Source organism: Oncorhynchus nerka, linkage group LG23 (genome assembly GCF_034236695.1).
Source record: "Oncorhynchus nerka isolate Pitt River linkage group LG23, Oner_Uvic_2.0, whole genome shotgun sequence".
Taxonomy (NCBI): domain Eukaryota; kingdom Metazoa; phylum Chordata; class Actinopteri; order Salmoniformes; family Salmonidae; genus Oncorhynchus; species Oncorhynchus nerka.
Window position 1 is genome coordinate 19,788,307 of NC_088418.1, and position 21,195 is coordinate 19,809,501.

At 44.6% G+C, this 21,195-nt stretch overlaps 1 protein-coding gene across 2 annotated transcripts in view; it reads right to left on the reverse strand.

Annotated features, from left to right (window-relative positions):
* LOC115106415 (zinc transporter ZIP11-like) overlaps positions 1–21,195 on the reverse strand; it is a 136,074-nt gene that overhangs the window by 97,096 nt on the left and 17,783 nt on the right. For both annotated transcript variants that reach the window (XM_029629128.2, XM_029629127.2), the window contains exon 4: positions 16,420–16,578. In XM_029629128.2, the coding sequence (XP_029484988.2) occupies positions 16,420–16,578 (159 nt within the window). The remainder of the gene's footprint in view (positions 1–16,419; positions 16,579–21,195) is intronic.

The following is a 21,195-nucleotide window of genomic DNA, read 5'->3' on the forward strand; positions in this document are numbered from 1 at the left end:
GTTACACCTCTCACTTGGCCTCTGCCTGGAGATGGAGCTGGGGGCCGCTACTCACAGACACACACTGGATAAGCCCATAATGCTTAGAGACAGGGCCCCATGGAGACGGCAGCCCAGCTTGGTCCAAGACAGAGAAAATCAGCTAGCTAAATCCAACGTTCATAATTGCAAATCACTTTGGACCGAAACATGAAGCCATGCCATTAAGTGTGGTTTCTCCATACACTATCCATCCCTATGAGATCATAACAGAGGACTCAGTCCAGCGCTCAGTCATAAAACATAGATTACAGCCATTCCAGGAACCCGGGGCGTAATACTGCCAATGGGAAAACATGACTTATTCAAGAAAATAATAAATCACAGCGACTCCATTCAGATAAGATATTAATGGTACGGGGAGAGGAGGATATGTGGAGCCCCTAACAAGTCATTGATCTAAAGCGCTGGTAATATGGGAGAGAGAAGACAACACAGAGCACCATGGGTTACACCTTGATCACACCTACAGTGGTATTGCGCAAAATGGTACTCGGCATCAACTGGATATGTGTGCAACGAAAGTTCAACATTCACCTTCTTCTACCATTTCTGTCAAGCAGTCTACGCATGCAGTTTAACACCCACGGTAGATAAATCCACTGTATGCAAGACACAGAATGCACTGCAACTACCTCTGCAACGCAATGCAAAAAACACATGAATGTACTTCTGGTGTCCTGAAATGCAGTGGTGGAAAAAGTACTCAATTGTCATACTTGAGTAAAAGATAACTTCATAGAAAATTACTCAAGAAAAAGTGAAAGTCACCCAGTAAAATACTAGAGTAAAAGTTTAAGTCTTTGGTTTTAAATGTTCTTAAGTATCAAAAGTAAAAGTATAAATAATTTCACATTCCTTATATTAAGCAAACCAGACAGCTCAATTTTCTTGTTTTTCTTTTATTGAGGGATAGCCAAGGGCACACTCAAACTAATTTACAAACAAAGAAAGTGTGTTTAGTGAGACTGCCAGATCAGAGGGAGTAGGGATGACCAGGGATGCTCTCTTGATAAGTGTGTGAATTGGACCATTTTCCTGTCAAAATGTAATGAGTACCTTTGGGTGTCAGGGAAAATGTATGGAGTAAAAAAGTACATTGTTTTCTTTAGGAATGTAGTGAAGTAAAACTAGGCCATATTAATAGTAAAGTACAGATAACAAAAAAAAATACTGAAGTATTACTTTCAAGTATTTTTACACCACTGCTGAAATGTAACGACGCTGTCGGTGTGATCGAGGCGTTACAGCGCCAAGTCAAGAATTTTGGTTAGAAGGAGAAAGATGGAATAAAACGGGAGACAACAAATTGCTCGTTTGTTGCCATTCACTGCAGCAGATATCCCGGGGGTTATCGCGCCGCAGATATCCCGGGGTTATCGCGCCGCAGATATGCCGGGGGTTATCGCGCCGCAGATATCCCGGGGGTTATCGCGCCGCAGATATCCCGGGGTTATTATCGCAGATATCCGCAGATCGCCGCGCAGATATCCGGGGCTATCGCCGCAGATATCCCGGGGGTTATCGCGCCGCAGATATCCCGGGGGCTATCGCGCCGCAGATATCCCGGGGGCTATCGCGCCGCAGATATCCCGGGGGTTATCGCGCCGCAGATATCCCGGGGGTTATCGCGCCGCAGATATCCCGGGGGTTATCGCGCCGCAGATATCCCGGGGGTTATCGTGCTGCAGATATCCCAGGGTTATCTGCAGCAGATATCCCAGGGTTATCTGCAGCTTCCATGAAGTTTCTTTTAAGACCGTTTTAATGCCACTTGGAATGCCATTTAATATCAATTTTGAGGCCTGCGCACACCACACACCTGCAAATTTTACCCTCTGGAAATGATCCCATGTTGGCAAAAATGTATATTTTTAAGGATGGCTCTTTCAAAGACTATAGCCTACATGGCTCATATTATCAGGCAGGTGTGCTATTTTCGCAATGAGCATTCTCCTGGAGCCTAACGGACATAGTAGCATAGTCGCTAGGCTACAGAAATCTGCATGGGTTGCCCATCTGTATTTGTTTATTCTACTCCAATGGGCTAATCATTGGCCAGATCACAAACTCTAAGCGTTCAGAATTTTGGCTTAGATACCAATACCAACTATAATCATACTCAATACCACTGTGAAAAAAATGCCTTCAAGTAAAACATACAACGCTGATACTGTATAAAAACAAGTGGTCAACTCGCCATCTGGAGAGGTAGGCCACAGGGTGTGCAGGCTTTTCAATCAGCTTTACAAGGTCCTGGTGAGCAGCTGATTTGTTGAATCTGTTTCCGTTGATCATCATTGAGATGTTTCTACAACTTGATTGGAGTCCACCTGTGGTCAATTCAATTGATTGGACATGATTTGGAAAGGCACACACCTGTCTATATAAAGATCCCACAGTTGACAGTGCATGTCAGAGCAAAAACCAAGACACGAGGTCGAAGGAATTGTCCGCAGAGCTCAGAGACAGGATTGTGTCGAGGCACAGATCTGGGGAAGGGAGTGCAGGCTTTTTATCTAACCCTGCATAACACACCAGAGTGCGCTTATCAAGAACCTCATTTTTGTTTTACAATGTGGTGTGCTTGAGCAGGGCTGGAGCTAAAGACTGCACACCCGATAGGGTTGTGCCACCCTGCAACATTGCAAATACAACAAAATACTTTGTCTTTATAAAAGAATTCCCTCATTCAATAAATCAGGGATCAAATGCCTAAGGTGGGTGAGATAGCTAACTAAGATGTTTATCTATTTGTAAGGTTAAAATATTCAGTGTACAATATAGGAGTTACTTGTCAATTAGGCTATTCTAAGATCCTTTCTAAACGTTCTCAAAATTCCATGGCCAGTATTGAATAGAGGATAATCCTAGCCAATTTTGAGCGCTTGAAACACTGTTTTACAACCGGAGTATGCAACTGCACACTTTGCCCGTGTATCAACTACTTGTTGGCTATTTGCGGTTAAAAACTGGGGCGGATTGGCCATTTGGCAAATGCCAGATGGGCTGGAATATTTCTTTGTTGGGTGGGCTGGTGGAAAAATGTTAACGTTTACATGGCCTGAGTTACCACTGGCTGACATTGGACATCACCTCGATAAAATAATTTTTCGGTAGTTAAATGAAACAAAACATTATTTATAAAAAGCAAGCTATTAATGTGGGCTGGTGTGGATAAAATGCCAGCGACTAATTATTGTCCTAGTCCGCCCCTGGTCATACACAAGTGCAGGTGTAAAGTTATTTTAGGACATCAGACATGACAATAACACTAACGCATGCTAAATAGTTAACTAGCGAAATTGTTAACTCAGAGCCATTTGCATTGCTAAATTACAGCCTAATGTTAGCTAGCTAACATTGAACCTGGTTGGTTAGACAACTGCAGATTCATGCAGGGTAGTAACATCATGAGTTGGGATTATGGTTCATTGTTTACCTAAATAGCTAGCTACATGTCTTAACAAAAGAAGACTCCAGTGTGCAAGTAACCATTTCAGATGCGTTTGTAAATTCAGTCTGGCCATCTACTCCGATTTGAGAGCACTCTCGTCTGAGTGTGCAAGAGCACAGAATAATTGATGAATTTACGAACGCCCAACACTCATTGAAAATGGCCGGTGTCAGTAAAAGTCAGCAGAAAAAGCATAATTAAATTGTTACCAACAGCACAGTTACAGTCACCAAAGCTCTGGATAACATGAACAGCCTAACCAGCTCTGCTAGAGCAAGTAAAATGGTGTAAGTTTGGGTGGGGGCTAAAGCTTAAAAGGGTGTGAACGATGCTGAATAGGTGTAGACACAGAATGCCTCTCATGTAGGTACCAAAACATTTAAAGGCCATTTTCTCAAAAGTGAGGTTACAAGTTCATCAACTTTCAAATCAGAATTACTTTCCCATTGTTCCTCAAATGCATTTTGTAGCTCTGGGTCTCTGCTTTTATCAAATGTAAAAAACACCATTTCAAATTTTGCTACATAAGACCGAATCAAGGCGATCGGTCACATTTTACCTGCTGCACAAATGTCTCTCCTCTCACTCTCCTCTGGCAACGGCCCACACGCAAGTGATGCAAACACCATGACTTTTCCAGGATATTCATTGCTGACCAAAAATGTGCTATAACTGGGCAAATAACTCAAAAGCAATAATTCTCAACAAATGTGCAAACCCGGCTAGGCTCGCTTTGATCTCAAACACCACATCTCGCTTGAAAGATCACTCACGCCTGTCAATGCAGGCCTACAATAATTATACTCTGATGCGCTCTACAGAGATTGGGAGGACAGTATGCAAAACATTGCGTCGGATCCAATTCTGATCGGATTGGCCTAATTGTTTAACATGGTGATTTTTGCGTGATATATTTTTGCGTGAAATATCTATATTCTGCACGTCCAATAATTTTATTGTTGAGCCCTGGCCTCGAGTATTATTTGAAGTTTTCTTTTTTTGTAACAATTATGCAGCGGCACAATGTAATGAAAACCCTGTAGTCATCGCAATCACATTCTTTAAGAACTTTGAAAATTGAATTTGAGACATTTTAAGACTTAAGGCCTTTAAATCAGATAAAGTAAAGTAAGACTTTTTAAAAGGACACCCCGTATCCACATCTAAGTGCGAGTGTGTGTCCGTGTCTCATAGCAGTAATGAGTGGTGTGTGTAACCTGGGCTGAGTGGAGTGAGATATGAGAAAATGGAAGCTTTCATTAACGATTCTCACTGGTAATAAAGGCTTTACAAAAGAGCCTAGAGAGAAACAGGTTAACAACCACGGCTCTTAGCGAACGTCTAAGGTAGACTGTTGAGTGTGCAATATCACTAAACACACCCATTCAACCCATCATAACTAACAGACTAGACACATTAAGATTAGAAACAACAACGTCAGTTATTACATAGACCTCATCTTCAAAACAGAAAAAAATTATCTTTCTCTCGCTCTGCTAAAGCACGTTCCAAAAGAATAAAGATATTTCAAATGTCACTATGTGCAAATAGTTAAGTATAAGAGGGAAAATAAATCAACATACAAATGGGTTGTATTCACAATGGTGTTTGTTCTTCACTACTGTGATGGAATTTCAAAATTGGGTTTGTCATCCTACAAGAAACTTGGTATAGAGGAGACCCTCCAGGTTACAGAGACCTGGTAGTCCCATCCATCAAACTACCAGGTGTGAAACACAGGGAAGAGACTCAGGGGTATGCCATTTTGGTATAACTCATAACTAACTCACTCAAAACAGGAACATTTTACATTTGGCTAGAAATTCAAAAGGAAATTATTTAAACCGAGATCAATTTCCTCCTGTGTTCCACCTACAGCTGAAGTCGGATGTTTACATACACTTAGGTTGGAGACATTAAAACTCGTTTTTCAACCAATCCACAAATGTATTGTTAACTGTAGTTTTGGCAAGTCGGTTAGGACATCTACTTTGTGCATGACACAAGTCATTTTTCCAACAATTGTTTACAGACAGACAGTGGTCCAGAAGTTTACATACACTAAGTTGACTGTGCCTTTAAACAGCTTGGAAAATTCCAGAAAATGATGTAATGGCTTTAGAAGCTTCTGATAGGCTAATTGACATCATTTGAGTCAATTGGAAGTGTACCTGTGGATGTACTTCAAGGCCTACCTTCAAACTAGTGCCTCTTTGCTTGACATCATGGGAAAATCCAAAACAAATCAGCCAAGACCTCAGAAAAAAATTGTAGACCTCCAAAAGTCTGGTTCACCCTTGGGAGCAATTTTCAAATGCCTGAAGGTACCACGTTCATCTGTACAAACAATAGCATGCAAATATAAACAACATGGGACCACGCAGCCGTCAGACCGCTCAATAAGGAGACGAGTTCTGTCTCCTAGAGATGAACGTACTTTGGTGCGAAAAGTGAAACTCAATCCCAGAACAACAGCAAAGGACCTTGTGAAGATGCTGGAGGAAACAGGTATAAAAGTATCTATATCCACAGCAAAACGAGTCCTATGTCAACATAACCTGAAAGGTCGCTAACCAAGGAAGAAGCCACTGCTCCAAAACCGCCATAAAAAAGCCAGACTACAATTTGCAACTGCACATGGGGACAAATATCATACTTTTTGGAAAAATGTCCTCTGGTCTGATGAAACAAAAATAGAACTGTTTGGCCATAATGATCATTGTTATGTTTTGAGGAAAAGGGGGAGGTTTGCAAGCCGAAGAACACCATCCCAACCGTGATGCACGGGGGTGGCAGCATCATGTTGTGGGGGTGCTTTGCAGCAGGAGGTACTGGTGCACTTCACAAAATAGATGGCATCATGAGGTAAGAAAATTATGTGGATATCTTGAAGCAACCTCTCAAGACATCAGTCAGCAAGTTAAAGCTTGGTCGCAAATGGGTCTTCCAAATGGACAATGACCCCAAGCATACTTCCAAAGTTGTGGCAAAATTGCTTAAGGACAAAAAAGTTTTAAAAAAGGCCTACAAACCTGACTCAGTTACACCAGCTCTGTCAGGAGGAATGGGCCAAAGTTCACATAACTTATTGTGGGAAGCTTGTGGAAGGCTACCCGAAACGTTTGACCCAAGTTAAACAATTTAAAGGCAATGCTACCAAATACTAATTGAGTGCATGTAAACTTCTGACCCACTGGGAATGTGATGAAAGAAATAAAGGCTGAAATAAATCATTTTCTCTACTATTATTCTGACATTTCACATTTTTAAAATAAAAAGAGGTGATCTAACTGACCTAAGACGGGGATTTTTTACTAGGATTATATGTCAGGAATTATGAAAAACTGAGTTTAAATGTATTAGTATAAGGTGTATGTAAACTTCTGACTTCAACACTATATATCCCCCCACTAGAATCCCATACTTTAATGAAGACGGCTTTTCCATCCTGGAAGGGGAAATCAATCATGTCCAGGCCCAAGGACATGTACCTGTCTGTGGCAAACTAAATTCCAGAACTGGACAAGAACCTGACACCCTCAGCACAGATGGGGACAAACACACCTACTATACATGGAGGTGACAGCATTCCCTCCCCCATATGCACCCCTTGGCACAACTACGACAACATAAACGGGTCACAACTCCTGCAGCTCTGTCGCAAGGTAGGCTTCAATGTTAGGCTTTGAGGGGACGCCAACATTAGGTACACCTATAGCTTATCTCTTGGCAGTAGTACTGTAGACTACTTTATCAATGACCTCAAAAAAGCTGCACTTTCCTTGAATTATTTGTGGGTCTGTGTAATCGTGTGTGTCTCATATGGTCATCAGGAGATTAGGAAGTGAATCTCAGTTTCCACATTTTGTGGGCAGTGTGCACATAGCCGGTCTTCTCTTGAGAGCCAGGTCTGCCTAAGGTTGCCTTTCTCAATAGTAAGGCTATGGTCACTGAATCTGTACATAGTCAAAGCTTTCCTTTCCTTTTGGGTCAGTCACAGTGGTCAGGTATTCTGCCACTGTGTACTCTCTGTTTAGGGCCATATAGCATCATAGTTTGCTCAGTTTTTCTGAAATGTATTTTCAATGTGTCAAGCAATTATCTTTTTTCTCATGATTTAGTTTGGTCCAATTGTGTTGCTGTCCTGGGGTTCTTTTCTGGATTTTGATCAATAGCGGATACCAGCCTAATTCTGCTCTGCATGCATTATTTGTTGTTTTACGTTGTACATGGAGGATAAGTATGTAAAATTGTGTGTTCCTTTTGATGGCATAGAAGGCCCTTCTTGCCTTGTCTCTCAGATCGTTCACAACTTTGTGGAAGTTAACTGGGGCGCTGTTTAGGTTGAGGTGTGTATAGTTTTTGTGTGCTCTATGGCAACAGTGTCTAGAGGGAATTTGTATGTGTGGTCCTGGCAACTGGACCTTTTCAAATCAAATTTTAAAAAATTGTCACATACACATGGTTAGCAGATGTTAATGCGAGTGTAGCGGAATGCTTGTGCATCTAGTTCCGACAACGAGTAATCTAACCTAACAATTTCACAACAACTACCTTATACACACACAAGTGTAAAGGGATGAAGAATATGTACATAGGCAAGATGCAGTAGATGGTATTGAGTACAGTATATACACATATGAGATGAGTAATGTAGGGTATGTAAACATTATATTAAGTGGCATTGTTTAAAGTGTCTAGTGATACATTTTTTACATACATTTTTCCAATATTAAAGTGGCTGGAGTTGAGTCAGTATGTTGGCCGCAGCCACTCAATGTTAGTGGTGGCTGTTTAACAGTCTGATGGCCTTGAGATAGCTGTTTTTCAGTCTCTCGGTCCCAGCTTTGATGCACCTGTACGGACCCCGCCTTCTGGATGATAGCGGGGTGAACAGGCAGTGGCTCGGGTGGTTGTTGTCCTTGATCTTTATGGCCTTCCTGTGACATCGGGTGGTGCAGGTGACCTGGAGGGCAGGTAGTTTGCCCCAGGTGATGCGTTGTGCAGACCTCACTACCCTCTGGAGAGCCTTACGGTTGTGGGCGGAGCAGTTGCCGTACCAGGCGGTGATACAGCCCGACAGGATGCTCTCGATTGTGCATCTGTAAAAGTTTGTGAGTGCTTTTGGTGACAAGCCAAATTTCTTCTGCCTCCTGAGGTTGAAGAGGAGCTGCTGAGCCTTCTTCAGCACGCTGTCTGTGTGGGTGGACCAATTCAGTTTGTCCGTGAGGTGTACGCCGAGGAACTTAAAACTTACTACCCTCTCCACTACTGTTCCGTCGATGTGGATAGGTGGGTGCTCCCTCTGCTCTTTCCTGAAGTCCACAGTCATCCCATTTGTTTTGTTGACATTGAGAGTGAGGTTATTTTCCTGACACCACACTCCGAGGGCACTCACCTCCTCCCTGTAGGCCGTCTCGTCGTTGTTGGTAATCAAGCCTACCACTGTAGTGTCGTCTGCAAACTTGATGATTGAGTCGGAGGCGTGCATGGCCACGCAGTCGTAGGTGAACAGGGAATACAGGAGAGGGCTCAGAACGCACCCTTGTAGGGCCCCGGTGTTGAGGATCAGTGGGGTGGAGATGTTGTTACCTACCCTCACCACCTGGGGGCGGCCCGTCAGGAAGTCCAGTACCCAGGTGCACAGGGCGGGGTCGAGACCCAGGGTCTCGAGCTTGATGACGAGTTTGGAGGGTACTATGGTGTTAAATGCTGAGCTGTAGTCGATGAACAGCATTCTCACATAGGTATTCCCTTTGTCCAGATGGGTTAGGGCAGTGTGGTTGCGATTGCGTCGTCTGTGGACCTATTGGGGCGGTAAGCAAATTGGAGTGAGTCTAGGGTGTCAGGTAGGGTGGAGGTGATATGGTCCTTGACTAGTCTCTCAAAGCACTTCATTATGACGGAAGTGAGTGATACAGGGAAGTAGTCGTTTAGCTGAGTTACCTTAGCTTTCTTGGGAACGGTAACAATGGTGGCCTTATATGCGCCGTGGAAGTTAGAATAACAATGATCCAGGGTTTTACCAGCCCTGGTAGCACAATCGATATGCTGATAGAATTTAGGGAGTCTTGTTTTCAGATTAGCCTTGTTAAAATCCCCAGCTACAATGAATGCAGCCTCAGGATATATGTGGTTTCCAGTTTCCATAGAGTCAAATAAAGTTTGTTCAGGGCCGTCGATGTGTCTGCTTGGGAGGGAATATATGCGGCTGTGATTATAATCGAAGAGAATTCTCTTGGTAGATAATGCGGTCGACATTTGATTGTGAGGAATTCTAAGTCAGGTGAACAGAAGGACTTGAGTTCCTGTATGTTGTTATGATCACACCATGTCTCGTTAATCATAAGGCATACCCCTCCCGCCCCACTTCTTACCAGAAAGATGTTTGTTTCTGTCGGCACGATGCGTGAAGAAAGTAGCTGGCTTTACCGACTCCGATAGCGCGTCTCGAGTGAGCCATGTTTCCGTGAAACAAAGAACGTTACAGTCTGATGTCTCTCTGGAATGCGACCCCTGGATTTCATCAACCTTGTTGTCAAGAGGCTGGACATTAGCGAGTAGTGCGCTCGGGAGCGGTGCGCGATGTGCCCGTCTCCAGAGCCTGCCCCTTTTACGGCGTCTTTGTTTTGGTTCGCCGGCAGGGATCCGATCCATTGTCCTGAGTGGTGGGCAAAACACAGGATCCGCTTCAGGAAAGTTGTATTCCTGATCGTAATGATGGCGAGTTGACGTTGCTCTTATATCCAGTAGTTCCTCCCGACTGTATGTAATAAAAGATTACCTGGGGTACCAATGTAAGAAATGTAAGAAATAACACGTAAAAAAACTAAATACTGCATAGTTTCCTCGGAACACGAAACGAGGCGGCCATCTCTGTCGGCGCCGGAAGTATTTTTTGGAACACCATTATTTTGTCTTACTAAGATTTACTGTCAGGGTCCAGGTCTGACAGAATCTGTGCAGAAGATCTAGGTGCTGCTGTAGGCCCTCCTTGGTTGGAGACAGAATCACCAGATCATCAGCCAACAGACATTTGACTTCAGATTCTAGTAGGGTGAGGCTGGGTGCTGCAGACTGTTCAAGTGCCCTCACCAATATCTACCTACACACACACAAAAGTTTGGGGTCACATACAAATGTCCTTGTTTTTTTAAAGAAATGCACATTTTTTACATTAAAAGAACAACAAATTGATCAGAAATACAAAGTCGATGACTATTGTAGCTGGAAACTGGAAGCTGGAAGCTGGAAATATCTACATAGGCATACAGAGGCCCATTAACAGCAACCATCACTCCTGTGTTCCAATGACACACGATGCTCGCTAATTCAAGTTTATTATTTTAGAAGGCTAATTGATCATTAGAAAACCCTTTTGCAATTATGTTTGCACAGCTGAAAACTTGATCTGATTAAAGAGGCAATATCTGGAGCATCAGCATTTGTAGGTTCGATTGCAGGCTCAAAATGGCCAGAAACAAAAGACCTTTCTTCAACTCGTCAGTCTATTCTTGTTCTGAGAAATTAAGGCTATTACATGTGAGAAATTGCCATACAAGCTCCCTTTACAGAACAGAGCAAACTGTCTCTAACCAGAATAGACAGAGGAGTGGGAGGCCCCAGTGAACAACTGAGCAAGAGGACAAGTACATTAGAGTGTCTAGTTTGAGAAACAGACGCCTCACAAGTCCTCAACCGGCAATCGAACCCACAAATGCTGATGCTCCAGATACTCAACTCGTCTAAAGGCCAGTTTTATTGCTTCTTTAATCAGAACAACAGTTTTCAGCTGTGCTAACATAATTGCAAAAGGGTTTTCTAATGATCAATTAGCCTTTGGATTAGCTGACACAACGTGCCATTGGAACATAGGAGTGATGGTTGCTGATAATGGGCCTCTGTACACATGTAGATATTCATAAAAATTCTGCCTTTCCAGATACAATAGTCATTTACAACATTAACAATGTCTACACTGATTTCTGATCAATTTTAAGTTGTTTTAATGGACAAAAAATATGCTTTTCTTTGAAAAACGAGGACATTTCCAAGTGACCCTAAACCTTTGAACGGTGGTGTATCTTGAAGAGGGTGGGACTTAAGCTGCATCCCTGTCTCAACCCACGACCCTGTGGAAATAAATGTGTTTTTTGCCAATTTTAGCCGCACACTTGTTGCTTGTGTGCATTGATTTTATGTTGTAAGCTTTTTTTCCCCAACACCACTTTCCATCTATTTGTATAGCATGCCAAATTGATTTAAAAGCTTTTTTTAAATCAACAAAGCACCGGAAGACTTTGCTGTTGTTTGGTTTGTTTGTTTGTCAAATAGGGTGTGCTAATTTGATATTTGCTCAGTGCATTGTTTTCACTGAGGAAATGTATGAGTCTGCTGTTAATTCTCCCTCTCCCTGTTCCCCCAAAGTGTCTGCAATTCTCATCCATGGCTGCACAAACAGAATTAAACACCATGCCTATTGGCCACAGTATGAAAAAGCTGCTGAGACAGATAGGCAAGCAGACCTGCCATCACCCCTGCTGTCGTTCCAAGTGACCCGGCCCTTTGATGGAGTCAGATGGGAGAGCTCATTACGTCCTTTAGGGGTGGACAGGGAAGCAAGCACTGCCTGCTGTGTTAAAACAGGCTGATTAATTCAGGTCACAGTTTAGTAATGAGGTCAGTTTTACCATTTCATGAAATTAATCAAGCCTATCTAGCCTCCACAAACAAACCTGTTGAAATGTCCCTATTATGTTACAGGCTATCCAAGCAACACCTCATCTCAGGGTATCCCCATCACAATAATTAGCACTATAGTCAACCTACTCCTCTCACAAATACATTCTCTCTTGTTAGGATTGTCTTCTGAAAACGGCCAATTCTTACTGAGGGTTCTGTAACCACGGTAACCCGCTGTGTCCCTCTGAGGTTGTGGCTGGAACCGGGCCCATCCGTAGCTCTGCTGAGGGCCTGCCTCCTCACCAGGAGTCCTGCAGAGCTGAGAGCCTTGGTATTTCAGAACATATGGCTGTTTGTTATAGACCTAATGGCCACACCTGCACTGCATGACATTATACTAGGGCCCACAAGAGTGATGTTTACATTTCATTTTTAATATGACAACTAGGCTAACAAAGCAAGTTGTGTGTTTTTCATTCAGATGTTACTTATTCATCTTTATCTTTAGGTTCCGTGATTGCCAACCTTGGGTTATTTACTCCTGCTAATTTAATATTTAAATTGTTTTTGTGTGTACACATTTTACTTCAAACTTAATGTAGCTTATCAAGTCTAGATTGTAGATATCCTGAAATCCTATCCCGAAAATGCTAACCTGGACAATTAAACCAACTTCATCAACCTGCTTCAATATCCCAGAGCTACTCACTGATATTCTTAGGAAGTTTCCAAAAGATGCGGACACCCATTACTTTGTCGTTGCCAGAGGATGCCAGAAGACGCCGGAAAGGGAAGCGAGCAGGTCGTAACTCCCGGGATATTCAAACTATTGTTGGAAATAAATTCTCCTCTGAGTGGCCGTGAACTTTAAACAATGCACTCCAGCAAAACTTAATTCACATCCAGACCACCACCCACAAGAACCCAGGACAATTTACCAAGCTAAAAGCCATCCGTCGTGAAAGATATTTTATTATAACCAGACTGACTGCTCATCTTAAAAAAGAAAACCCAAAACCGTGGCACAGACAAACAGGTGGCTGGAATGAAAAAAGGACCCCCTCTGAATTCCCCTCCCAGTGGAAAGAAGCCACAGTCCTGCCCATCCCCAAGACCCACCCTCCGTTGGTCAACTAGCTATGGCCATTATCCCGGACACCACAACCACCAAAATTGCTGAGAACGTCGCTGCCACCTGGATGAAAGAAGACATAACACCCAACATAGACCACAGACAGTTTGGAAGCTGACCAGAAAGACAGTTTGGAAGCTGACCAGAAAGATCATCTTCCCACACACTCGTTACCCTCCTGGACTGTTTATACAAGCAATCAGACATCCCATAACCACCCTCATCACCACTGACTTTTCCCAAAGGCATTTGACAATTTATTTATTTTTAAAATCGACCACACCGTAACCATTGAATGCCTAATCCAACTGGGTGTCAGACCTGCCCTCAAAGCAGCCAACAACAGGTACGCTACCAAGACAGTCTCTCAGACTGACGGGCAGTGTGGCTCAAGGAACGTCCCTCTCATCTTCCTTGCGGTCATAGACAGTGTAGCCCGGGATGTTGACAATAGGTGGCAATATGTTGACGATCTAAACCTGGTCCACACGCTTGGTTACCATAGTAACAACCTGCACAACAGGAAACATCAGCACACCGCAGCAGGCCCTGAAACTTTGACACGTGGGTTCATGTAAGCAGAATGTTACTGAATCCTGCCTCTCCGGATCGAGGGCCAGAATCTCAAAGTGTGTGATAGTGTGAATATTTTAGGGGTAATTGTACAGGAGGACTTGCAATGGGGCGAGCAGGTTGTTACTATGGTAACCAAGCGCAACATAAAACTTCTCCTTCACTGCCTTAAAAAAAGGTTTGATTTGTCACAGGAAGACCAGATGAGCATTTCCACATGCAACGTACACCCCACCCTGGAGAATCCCGCTCCAGCATGGCACAGCTCACTGACCCAGGCCCAGTCTGATGACCTGGAGCATATTCAAAAGAGAGCATGGCGCACCATCCTAGGAGAATAATCCAGTTATATTGAGGCACTTCAGACCCTGTCCCGACCCTGGCTTCATGAAAGACCAGACACAACTCTGCATCGACTTCGCTGTCAGCTTCAGAGACTGGCTACCCCCCTGACTCGAACCAAAGCGACAGGCAAGAGCATCGCAGCCAAAACAAACTGACCATAACAAAGTGTAGAACTGAACAGTACATGAAGTCAACAATCCCACATTTCTGCTCATTGATTAATGAGTCACTTTAAGACTACAGGACATGATCGATGTACATCTTCTTTTACTCTTAATTGTTTTTATGTGTTGCTCTTATCCATTAATAGGTTGTATGCTCATGGATTACAGTTTGTATTGAATGCTATGAGTGTAAAAAATGTCGTAAAAAAACAGTTGGTTAAGATCTCAATTTTCCTTTCAAATAAATGACCAGATAATGTGTTGCAAGAGAAAGGAGAAGCTTTCAGTGGTCTCTAGGTGTAGTCATGGGTATTCATCAAACGCTGGGGTATAAATATTCTGAAAGTCAACACTGACGGTGATCAACAGGGTACTATCGTAAATACGGGCAACAATGACTTGGCCTAAACATTCTGACCATTCATTTTCAGAAGAGACAGGCACCCGAGAGACGGCAAACATGGAAGATGTCATCTGTTTGAGGGGCTGAACATGTTGGCATTGTTACACTCAGCCCTTGCTGTGGATGGGAACTAATGTTATCTCCCATGATGCAACACTCCCATTGTGAGGGGCAAAATCCTGTGACCCGATTTGTAACTTGTGCACAGCTGAGGTTGCCATGGATACCACTAGACATGGGGTAATTAGTGTGCTTATTACACAGGTGTGATAAGAAGCTAACATCATAGAAACTCCAGTCAACCCAGCTACCTGGCTGGATAGCTTAATCAAGTCTAGAAGGATGTTCTTTTAGAGAGGAGAGGTGTGCAGAGGTGAGCAGATGTGCAATACACAAAATAGCCTGAGAATAAGATGCAGGCCTAGCTATTGTTTGACCAGGTCCAGTTAAGTCAGTAGCATCTCCCTGACAAAGAGCTTGCCTTCAGATACTGAGATACTGTGCCTGGTCCTATGACACTTAATCCTGCAACAGCTTGCTCCACCGTCACCCAACCTCCTGACGTTTGTTTCCCCTTATCCTAGAGACGCTGCCGGCACGCAAAAGACCGGGACTAGGGAAACTGTAGCTTTGATAGGGGAGAGAAAGCGAGAGAGATAGATGCAGAGAGTTCCAGGAACAGGGCAGTGCTTATCACCAGGTTGAAGGGGTTCAGCAAGGGGTTGACAGACTCGGGCGATGCTGCTGCTAGGCTAGCACTGCCTTCTCTAGTGTTCTGCTCTTCCCTCTCTCATTCAGGGCCCAGTGTTTGCTTAGGAGCCAGTAAAAGTGACACCAGCAGCTGTCCAAACAACCCGGTCCGACCCCCAATGGGGGCACCCTGGCCCCCCGCCAAGACCCCACATCTCCCCCTCCCCATTTCTACACTGCTCTGTCCTCCCACTGTCCACACTGGGGAAACTAGAGGAGATGAGGAGGAGCAGGAGGTAGAGGAGGTGGAGAAAAAGGAGCAGCAGCAGGAGAGGAAAGGAGAAGATGGTGAGGACCACTGTAATGATTTGTGATTATGTCTAATCACTGTAGAAGAATGTGGGGTGTTAGGATGTAGTTTAACAAATGGCATACTTTCAGTTTAGCTTACTTCAATTGACCACCAACTGCATCCTGCTTACATTTTTGATAAATTGATCAGTGGTACTCCCACTGAGCTAGTGCAGAATGGAAACCACTGTATTTAACAGCATCAAGTAACCTAATTTCCCATCTAAATGGGAGCATACACTGCCATGTAAAAAATAGGTTGTTGTGACTTGGTGAAGCAGAAAACCTGTAATTGCCTGAGTGATTACACTTAAATGGGCTTCAAACCACTCTCACGGCACTACTGTCTGGAATGACCAGGCCAGCAAATTGTGGCTTATAACTTACCTCTCTCCCTCCATCCCTTATCCTGTACTGCCTATACCACATTTCCAACAGGTAGGCCTATATTACCTGTGGTTTATGCACAATTTAAACAGTGTATTGAGGCCAATTTTTTAGGCTATTGTGTTTGACATGGCATGTCAGAGTGCTATGTATGTGTGAAGAAATATCCTCACCGGGAGGCTGCAGCAGGACTCACCAGAGCAGGCATCATGAGGTCAGCCAGGTACACGAAGGCCGCTCCCAGGGCGAAGCCCACCGCCACGGGGACAAAAGCAAACGAGCCGTACTTCCCCGAATCCTCCGCCATGTCTATGGCCGGAGCCAGCAACGACCAATAGGACGCCGCCAACATCACCTGAGGGAGAAGCAAAAAGGAAGCCACAGTTAGTGGAAATTATTATCTGCTGTGTTCAGTGAGTCAGCCTTCAACTCCGAGTGGGGACGTTCAGTTGGCGTCAAAACACCCCAGTGTTCACCAAAACAGAAAGACGATAGAAAAAGTCCTTGGAGGATCTCACTCTTTTGGAACGGGGATGTTGTGGAATGATAAAGGTGACCGCATTCCCTCAGAAACATTTGGAATGAGGGCATGAATTGAATGCAGTAACACAAATAACGAAAGGGGGCAGAGGGCAAAAAATAAACAACGCCTTCAAAATTGAAAAAAGGCCTGAAGAAATCTTGCTAAAGAGATAAGACTCTCCAAGGCTGCAACTGTGACTCAGTGGACAGTTTCCTTTGAGGTGTGAATTTTGAGTGGATAGTAACTGGAAGGGAAGGACAATTCTCCTAGACTTCGTCACTGGAGATGTCTCAGTTTACCCATGGAAGATTTGATTTCACACACACACACACACACACACACAGCCCACCCACCCAATAGTCGTCTGGAATACGTCACACACACACCTATATGCCTTGGCACTTTCCACAGTACACAGGGGTGGATGATTGAATAATGCATACACGTCTGGGGTTTCGATCCTCGCTCCTCCTGAGCCATCGGGGAGTGTGAGTGTGTACACCGTACTGTTCAGTTCAAAGCGAACCTCTACAAAAGCCGCCAGCCTCAGAGCATCCAACACACTACTTCCCAATAGCTTGATCAAAGACTCATTAATTCAACCTTCCACTAGGGCACAGCAGAGGAATAATGAGAAGCAAAGCCCACAGAGAGGAGTGTGTGTTGAGTTTCGGTCTCACCGATGGCCTTATCCCAGCTCCTCTGGGAACAAGAAATAATAGCATTAGATAGCACCCACGGCAAAAACAGGATTGGTCACCAGCCGACTCGCTTCAGGCAACGGATTAAGACCTAATTCGGAGTCATCAATACGACTTGTTTGTTCATAGTGCCACCGGTACCGGCAGTGGGCTCAAATAATGTCCCTATTTAAAGACTGTTCGCAGGCAAGGACATTGCAGTGGTCCTATAAAAAAACACACATCCCATCATGCACTTCTCTGCCTAATGAGGTGAGGCTTATAGGTCGATTAGAGGTTTGTGATCATGTTAATTACCCTCAAACTGGAACAATTATCATGTACATACTAAAACACACGACACAGCTGCACTAGTGAGAAAAGGCAACGCAATCCCTTGTATGGAGCTCACTAATGTTCTGACTGCACATGTACAATATGGTGAAGGCTGACAAACAACCATGGTATGATTCATATCTGACTTCATGCACCCCACTAGCTGCTACCAAAATAACTCAACACTTAGTATTGTCATTCCATGCGCATTGCCCTTCGTACGCATTTAGACAGTGAAGCTACCATTTTACATGTGTCTCTTTACTCCAGCATTTTTTGAATTTGAGATCAAATGTTTCATATGAAGCGACAGTTTAGAATGTCACTTTTTATTTTAGGGTATTTCATACATTTATTTTTTACCGTTTAGAAATGTACTTGAAATATCTAGTCCCCCTCATTTTGGGGCGGCAGGTAGCCTAGTGGTTAGAGCATTGGGCCAGTAATCGAAAGGTTGCTGGATCGAATCCCAGAGGTGACAAGGTAAAAATCTGTCATTCTGCCCCTGAACAAGACAGTTAACCCATTATTCCCCGGTAGGCAGTCATTGTAAATAAGAATTTGTTCTTAACTGACTTTCCTAGTTAAATAAAAAAGGTATAAAAAAATTGATAATGTCATAAGTATTTGGACAATATTCAAGTCGTCAAAAGTGGGAGGTATTTGATCCCATATTCCTAACACCCAATGACTACATCAAGCTAGTGACTCTAAACACTAGCTGGATGCATTTGCGGAGGGGGATATTTTAAGATAGTTTTTGAAAAGGTAGTGTTTCAGGGACTCTGCTATTCTAGATTCAGGGGGAAGCTGGTTCCACCATTTGGGTGGCAGGACTGAGAAGAGCTTGAACTGGACTGAGTGGGAGGTTCAAGAGAAGGTGGCAGAACGTAGTGCTCGGGTTGGGGTGTAGGGATTGAGCAAAGCCTGAAGGTATGGAGGGGCAGTTCCTCTTGCTGCTCCGTAGGTAATCACCATGGTCTTGTAGTGGATGCGAGCTTCGACTGGAAGTCAGTGTGCGGAGGAGCGTGGTGACTTGGGAGAACTTGGGAAGATTGGACACCAGGCAGGCTGCAGAGTTCTGGATAAGTTGCAGTGGTTTGATGACACAAGCGGGGAGCCCAGCCAAAAGTGAGTTGCAGTAGTCTAGACGGGAGATGACAAGTGCCCGGATGAGGACGTGCGCCACTTCCTGTGTGAGGTAGAGTCGTACTCTACGGATGTTGTAGAGCATGAACCTCATTGCTTTGATGTTGCAGAGAACGACAGGGTGTTGTCCAGGGTCACGCCAAGGTTCTTTGTACTCTGGGAGGGCGACACTGTGGAGTTGTCAAACTTGATGAAGAGGTTTTTGAGCGGGCAGGCCATCCCCGGGATGAAGAGCATCTCTGTCTTGTCGATGTTGAGCTTGAGGTGGTGGGTCGACATCCAAACTGAGATATCTTAACTAACAAAAGTGGCCACATCTCTCACAAAATCGGATCAAAAATGAAATTACGGATAATTATAAGGGAGCAGTAGAATTTAAAAATTGGCTACAATAATTACATCTAAGGTCATCTATGACCTATCTAAGGTCTTCGAAAGCCAAGTCAACAAACAGGTCACTGACCATCTCGAATCCCACCGTACCTTCTCCGCTGTGCAATCTGGTTTCCGAGCCGGTCACGGGTGCACCTCAGCCACGCTCAAGGTACTAAACGATATCATAACCGCCATCGATAAAAGACAGTACTGGGCAGCAGTCTTCATCGACCTTGCCAAGGCTTTCGACTCGGTCAATCACCATATTCTTATCGGCAGACTCAGTAGCCTCGGTTTTTCGGATGACTGCCTTGCCTGGTTCACCAATTACTTTGCAGACAGAGTTCAGTGTGTCAAATCGGAGGGCATGCTGTCCGGTCCTCTGGCAGTCTCTATGGGGGTGCCACAGGGTTCAATTCTCGGGCCGACTCTTTTCTCTGTATATATCAATGATGTTGCTCTTGCTGCGGGCGATTCCCTGATCCACCTCTACGCAGACGACACCATTCTATATACTTCCGGCCCGTCCTTGGACACTGTGCTATCTAACCTCCAAACGAGCTTCAATGCCATACAGCACTCCTTCCGTGGCCTCCAACTGCTCTTAAACGCTAGTAAAACCAAATGCATGCTTTTCAACCGTTCGCTGCCTGCACCCGCACGCCTGACCAGCATCACCACCCTGGATGGTTCCGACCTTGAATATGTGGACATCTATAAGTACCTAGGTGTCTGGCTAGACTGTAAACTCTCCTTCCAGACTCATATCAAACATCTCCAATCGAAAATCAAATCAAGAGTCGGCTTTCTATTCATCCAACAAAGCCTCCTTCACTCACGCCGCCAAACTTACCCTAGTAAAACTGACTATCCTACCGATCCTCGACTTTGGCGATGTAATCTACAAAATTGCTTCCAACACTCTACTCAGCAAACTGGATGCAGTTTATCACAGTGCCATCCGTTTTGTCACTAAAGCACCTTATACCACCCACCACTGCGACTTGTATGCTCTAGTCGGCTGGCCCTCGCTACATATTCGTCGCCAGACCCACTGGCTCCAGGTCATCTACAAGTCCATGCTAGGTAAAGCTCCGCCTTATCTCAGTTCACTGGTCACGATGGCAACACCAATCCGTAGCACGCGCTCCAGCAGGTGTATCTCACTGATCATCCCTAAAGCCAACACCTCATTTGGCCGCCTTTCGTTCCAGTACTCTGCTGCCTGTGACTGGAACGAATTGCAAAAATCGCTGAAGTTGGAGACTTTTATCTCCCTCACCAACTTCAAACATCTGCTATCTATCCATGATCTCGCCATCACGGTTGACAACTTCACTGTGTCCTCCTCCCAGAGCGCTAAGAACCTTGGCGTGATCCTGGACAACACCCTGTCGTTCTCAACTAACATCAAGGCGGTGGCCCGTTCCTGTAGGTTCATGCTCTACAACATCCGCAGAGTACGACCCTGCCTCACACAGGAAGCGGCGCAGGTCCTAATCCAGGCACTTGTCATCTCCCGTCTGGATTACTGCAACTCGCTGTTGGCTGGGCTCCCTGCCTGTGCCATTAAACCCTACAACTCATCCAGAACGAACCGCAGCCCGTCTGGTGTTCAACCTTCCCAAGTTCTCTCACGTCACCCCGCTCCTCCGCTCTCTCCACTGGCTTCCAGTTGAAGCTCGCATCCGCTACAAGACCATGGTGCTTGCCTACGGAGCTGTGAGGGGAACGGCACCTGGAATAGGTTTTGAGTGCCCTCTTCTTCTTGGTGGCTTGGAATGTTAGTTTGCTGGTGATGTGGACACCAGGAACTTGAAGCTCTGTGGGAGCCGTCTGGTGACCTTCCCAAGTTCTCTGTACCCGCTCCTCACTGGCTTCAGTTGAAGCTCGCATCCGCTACAAGACC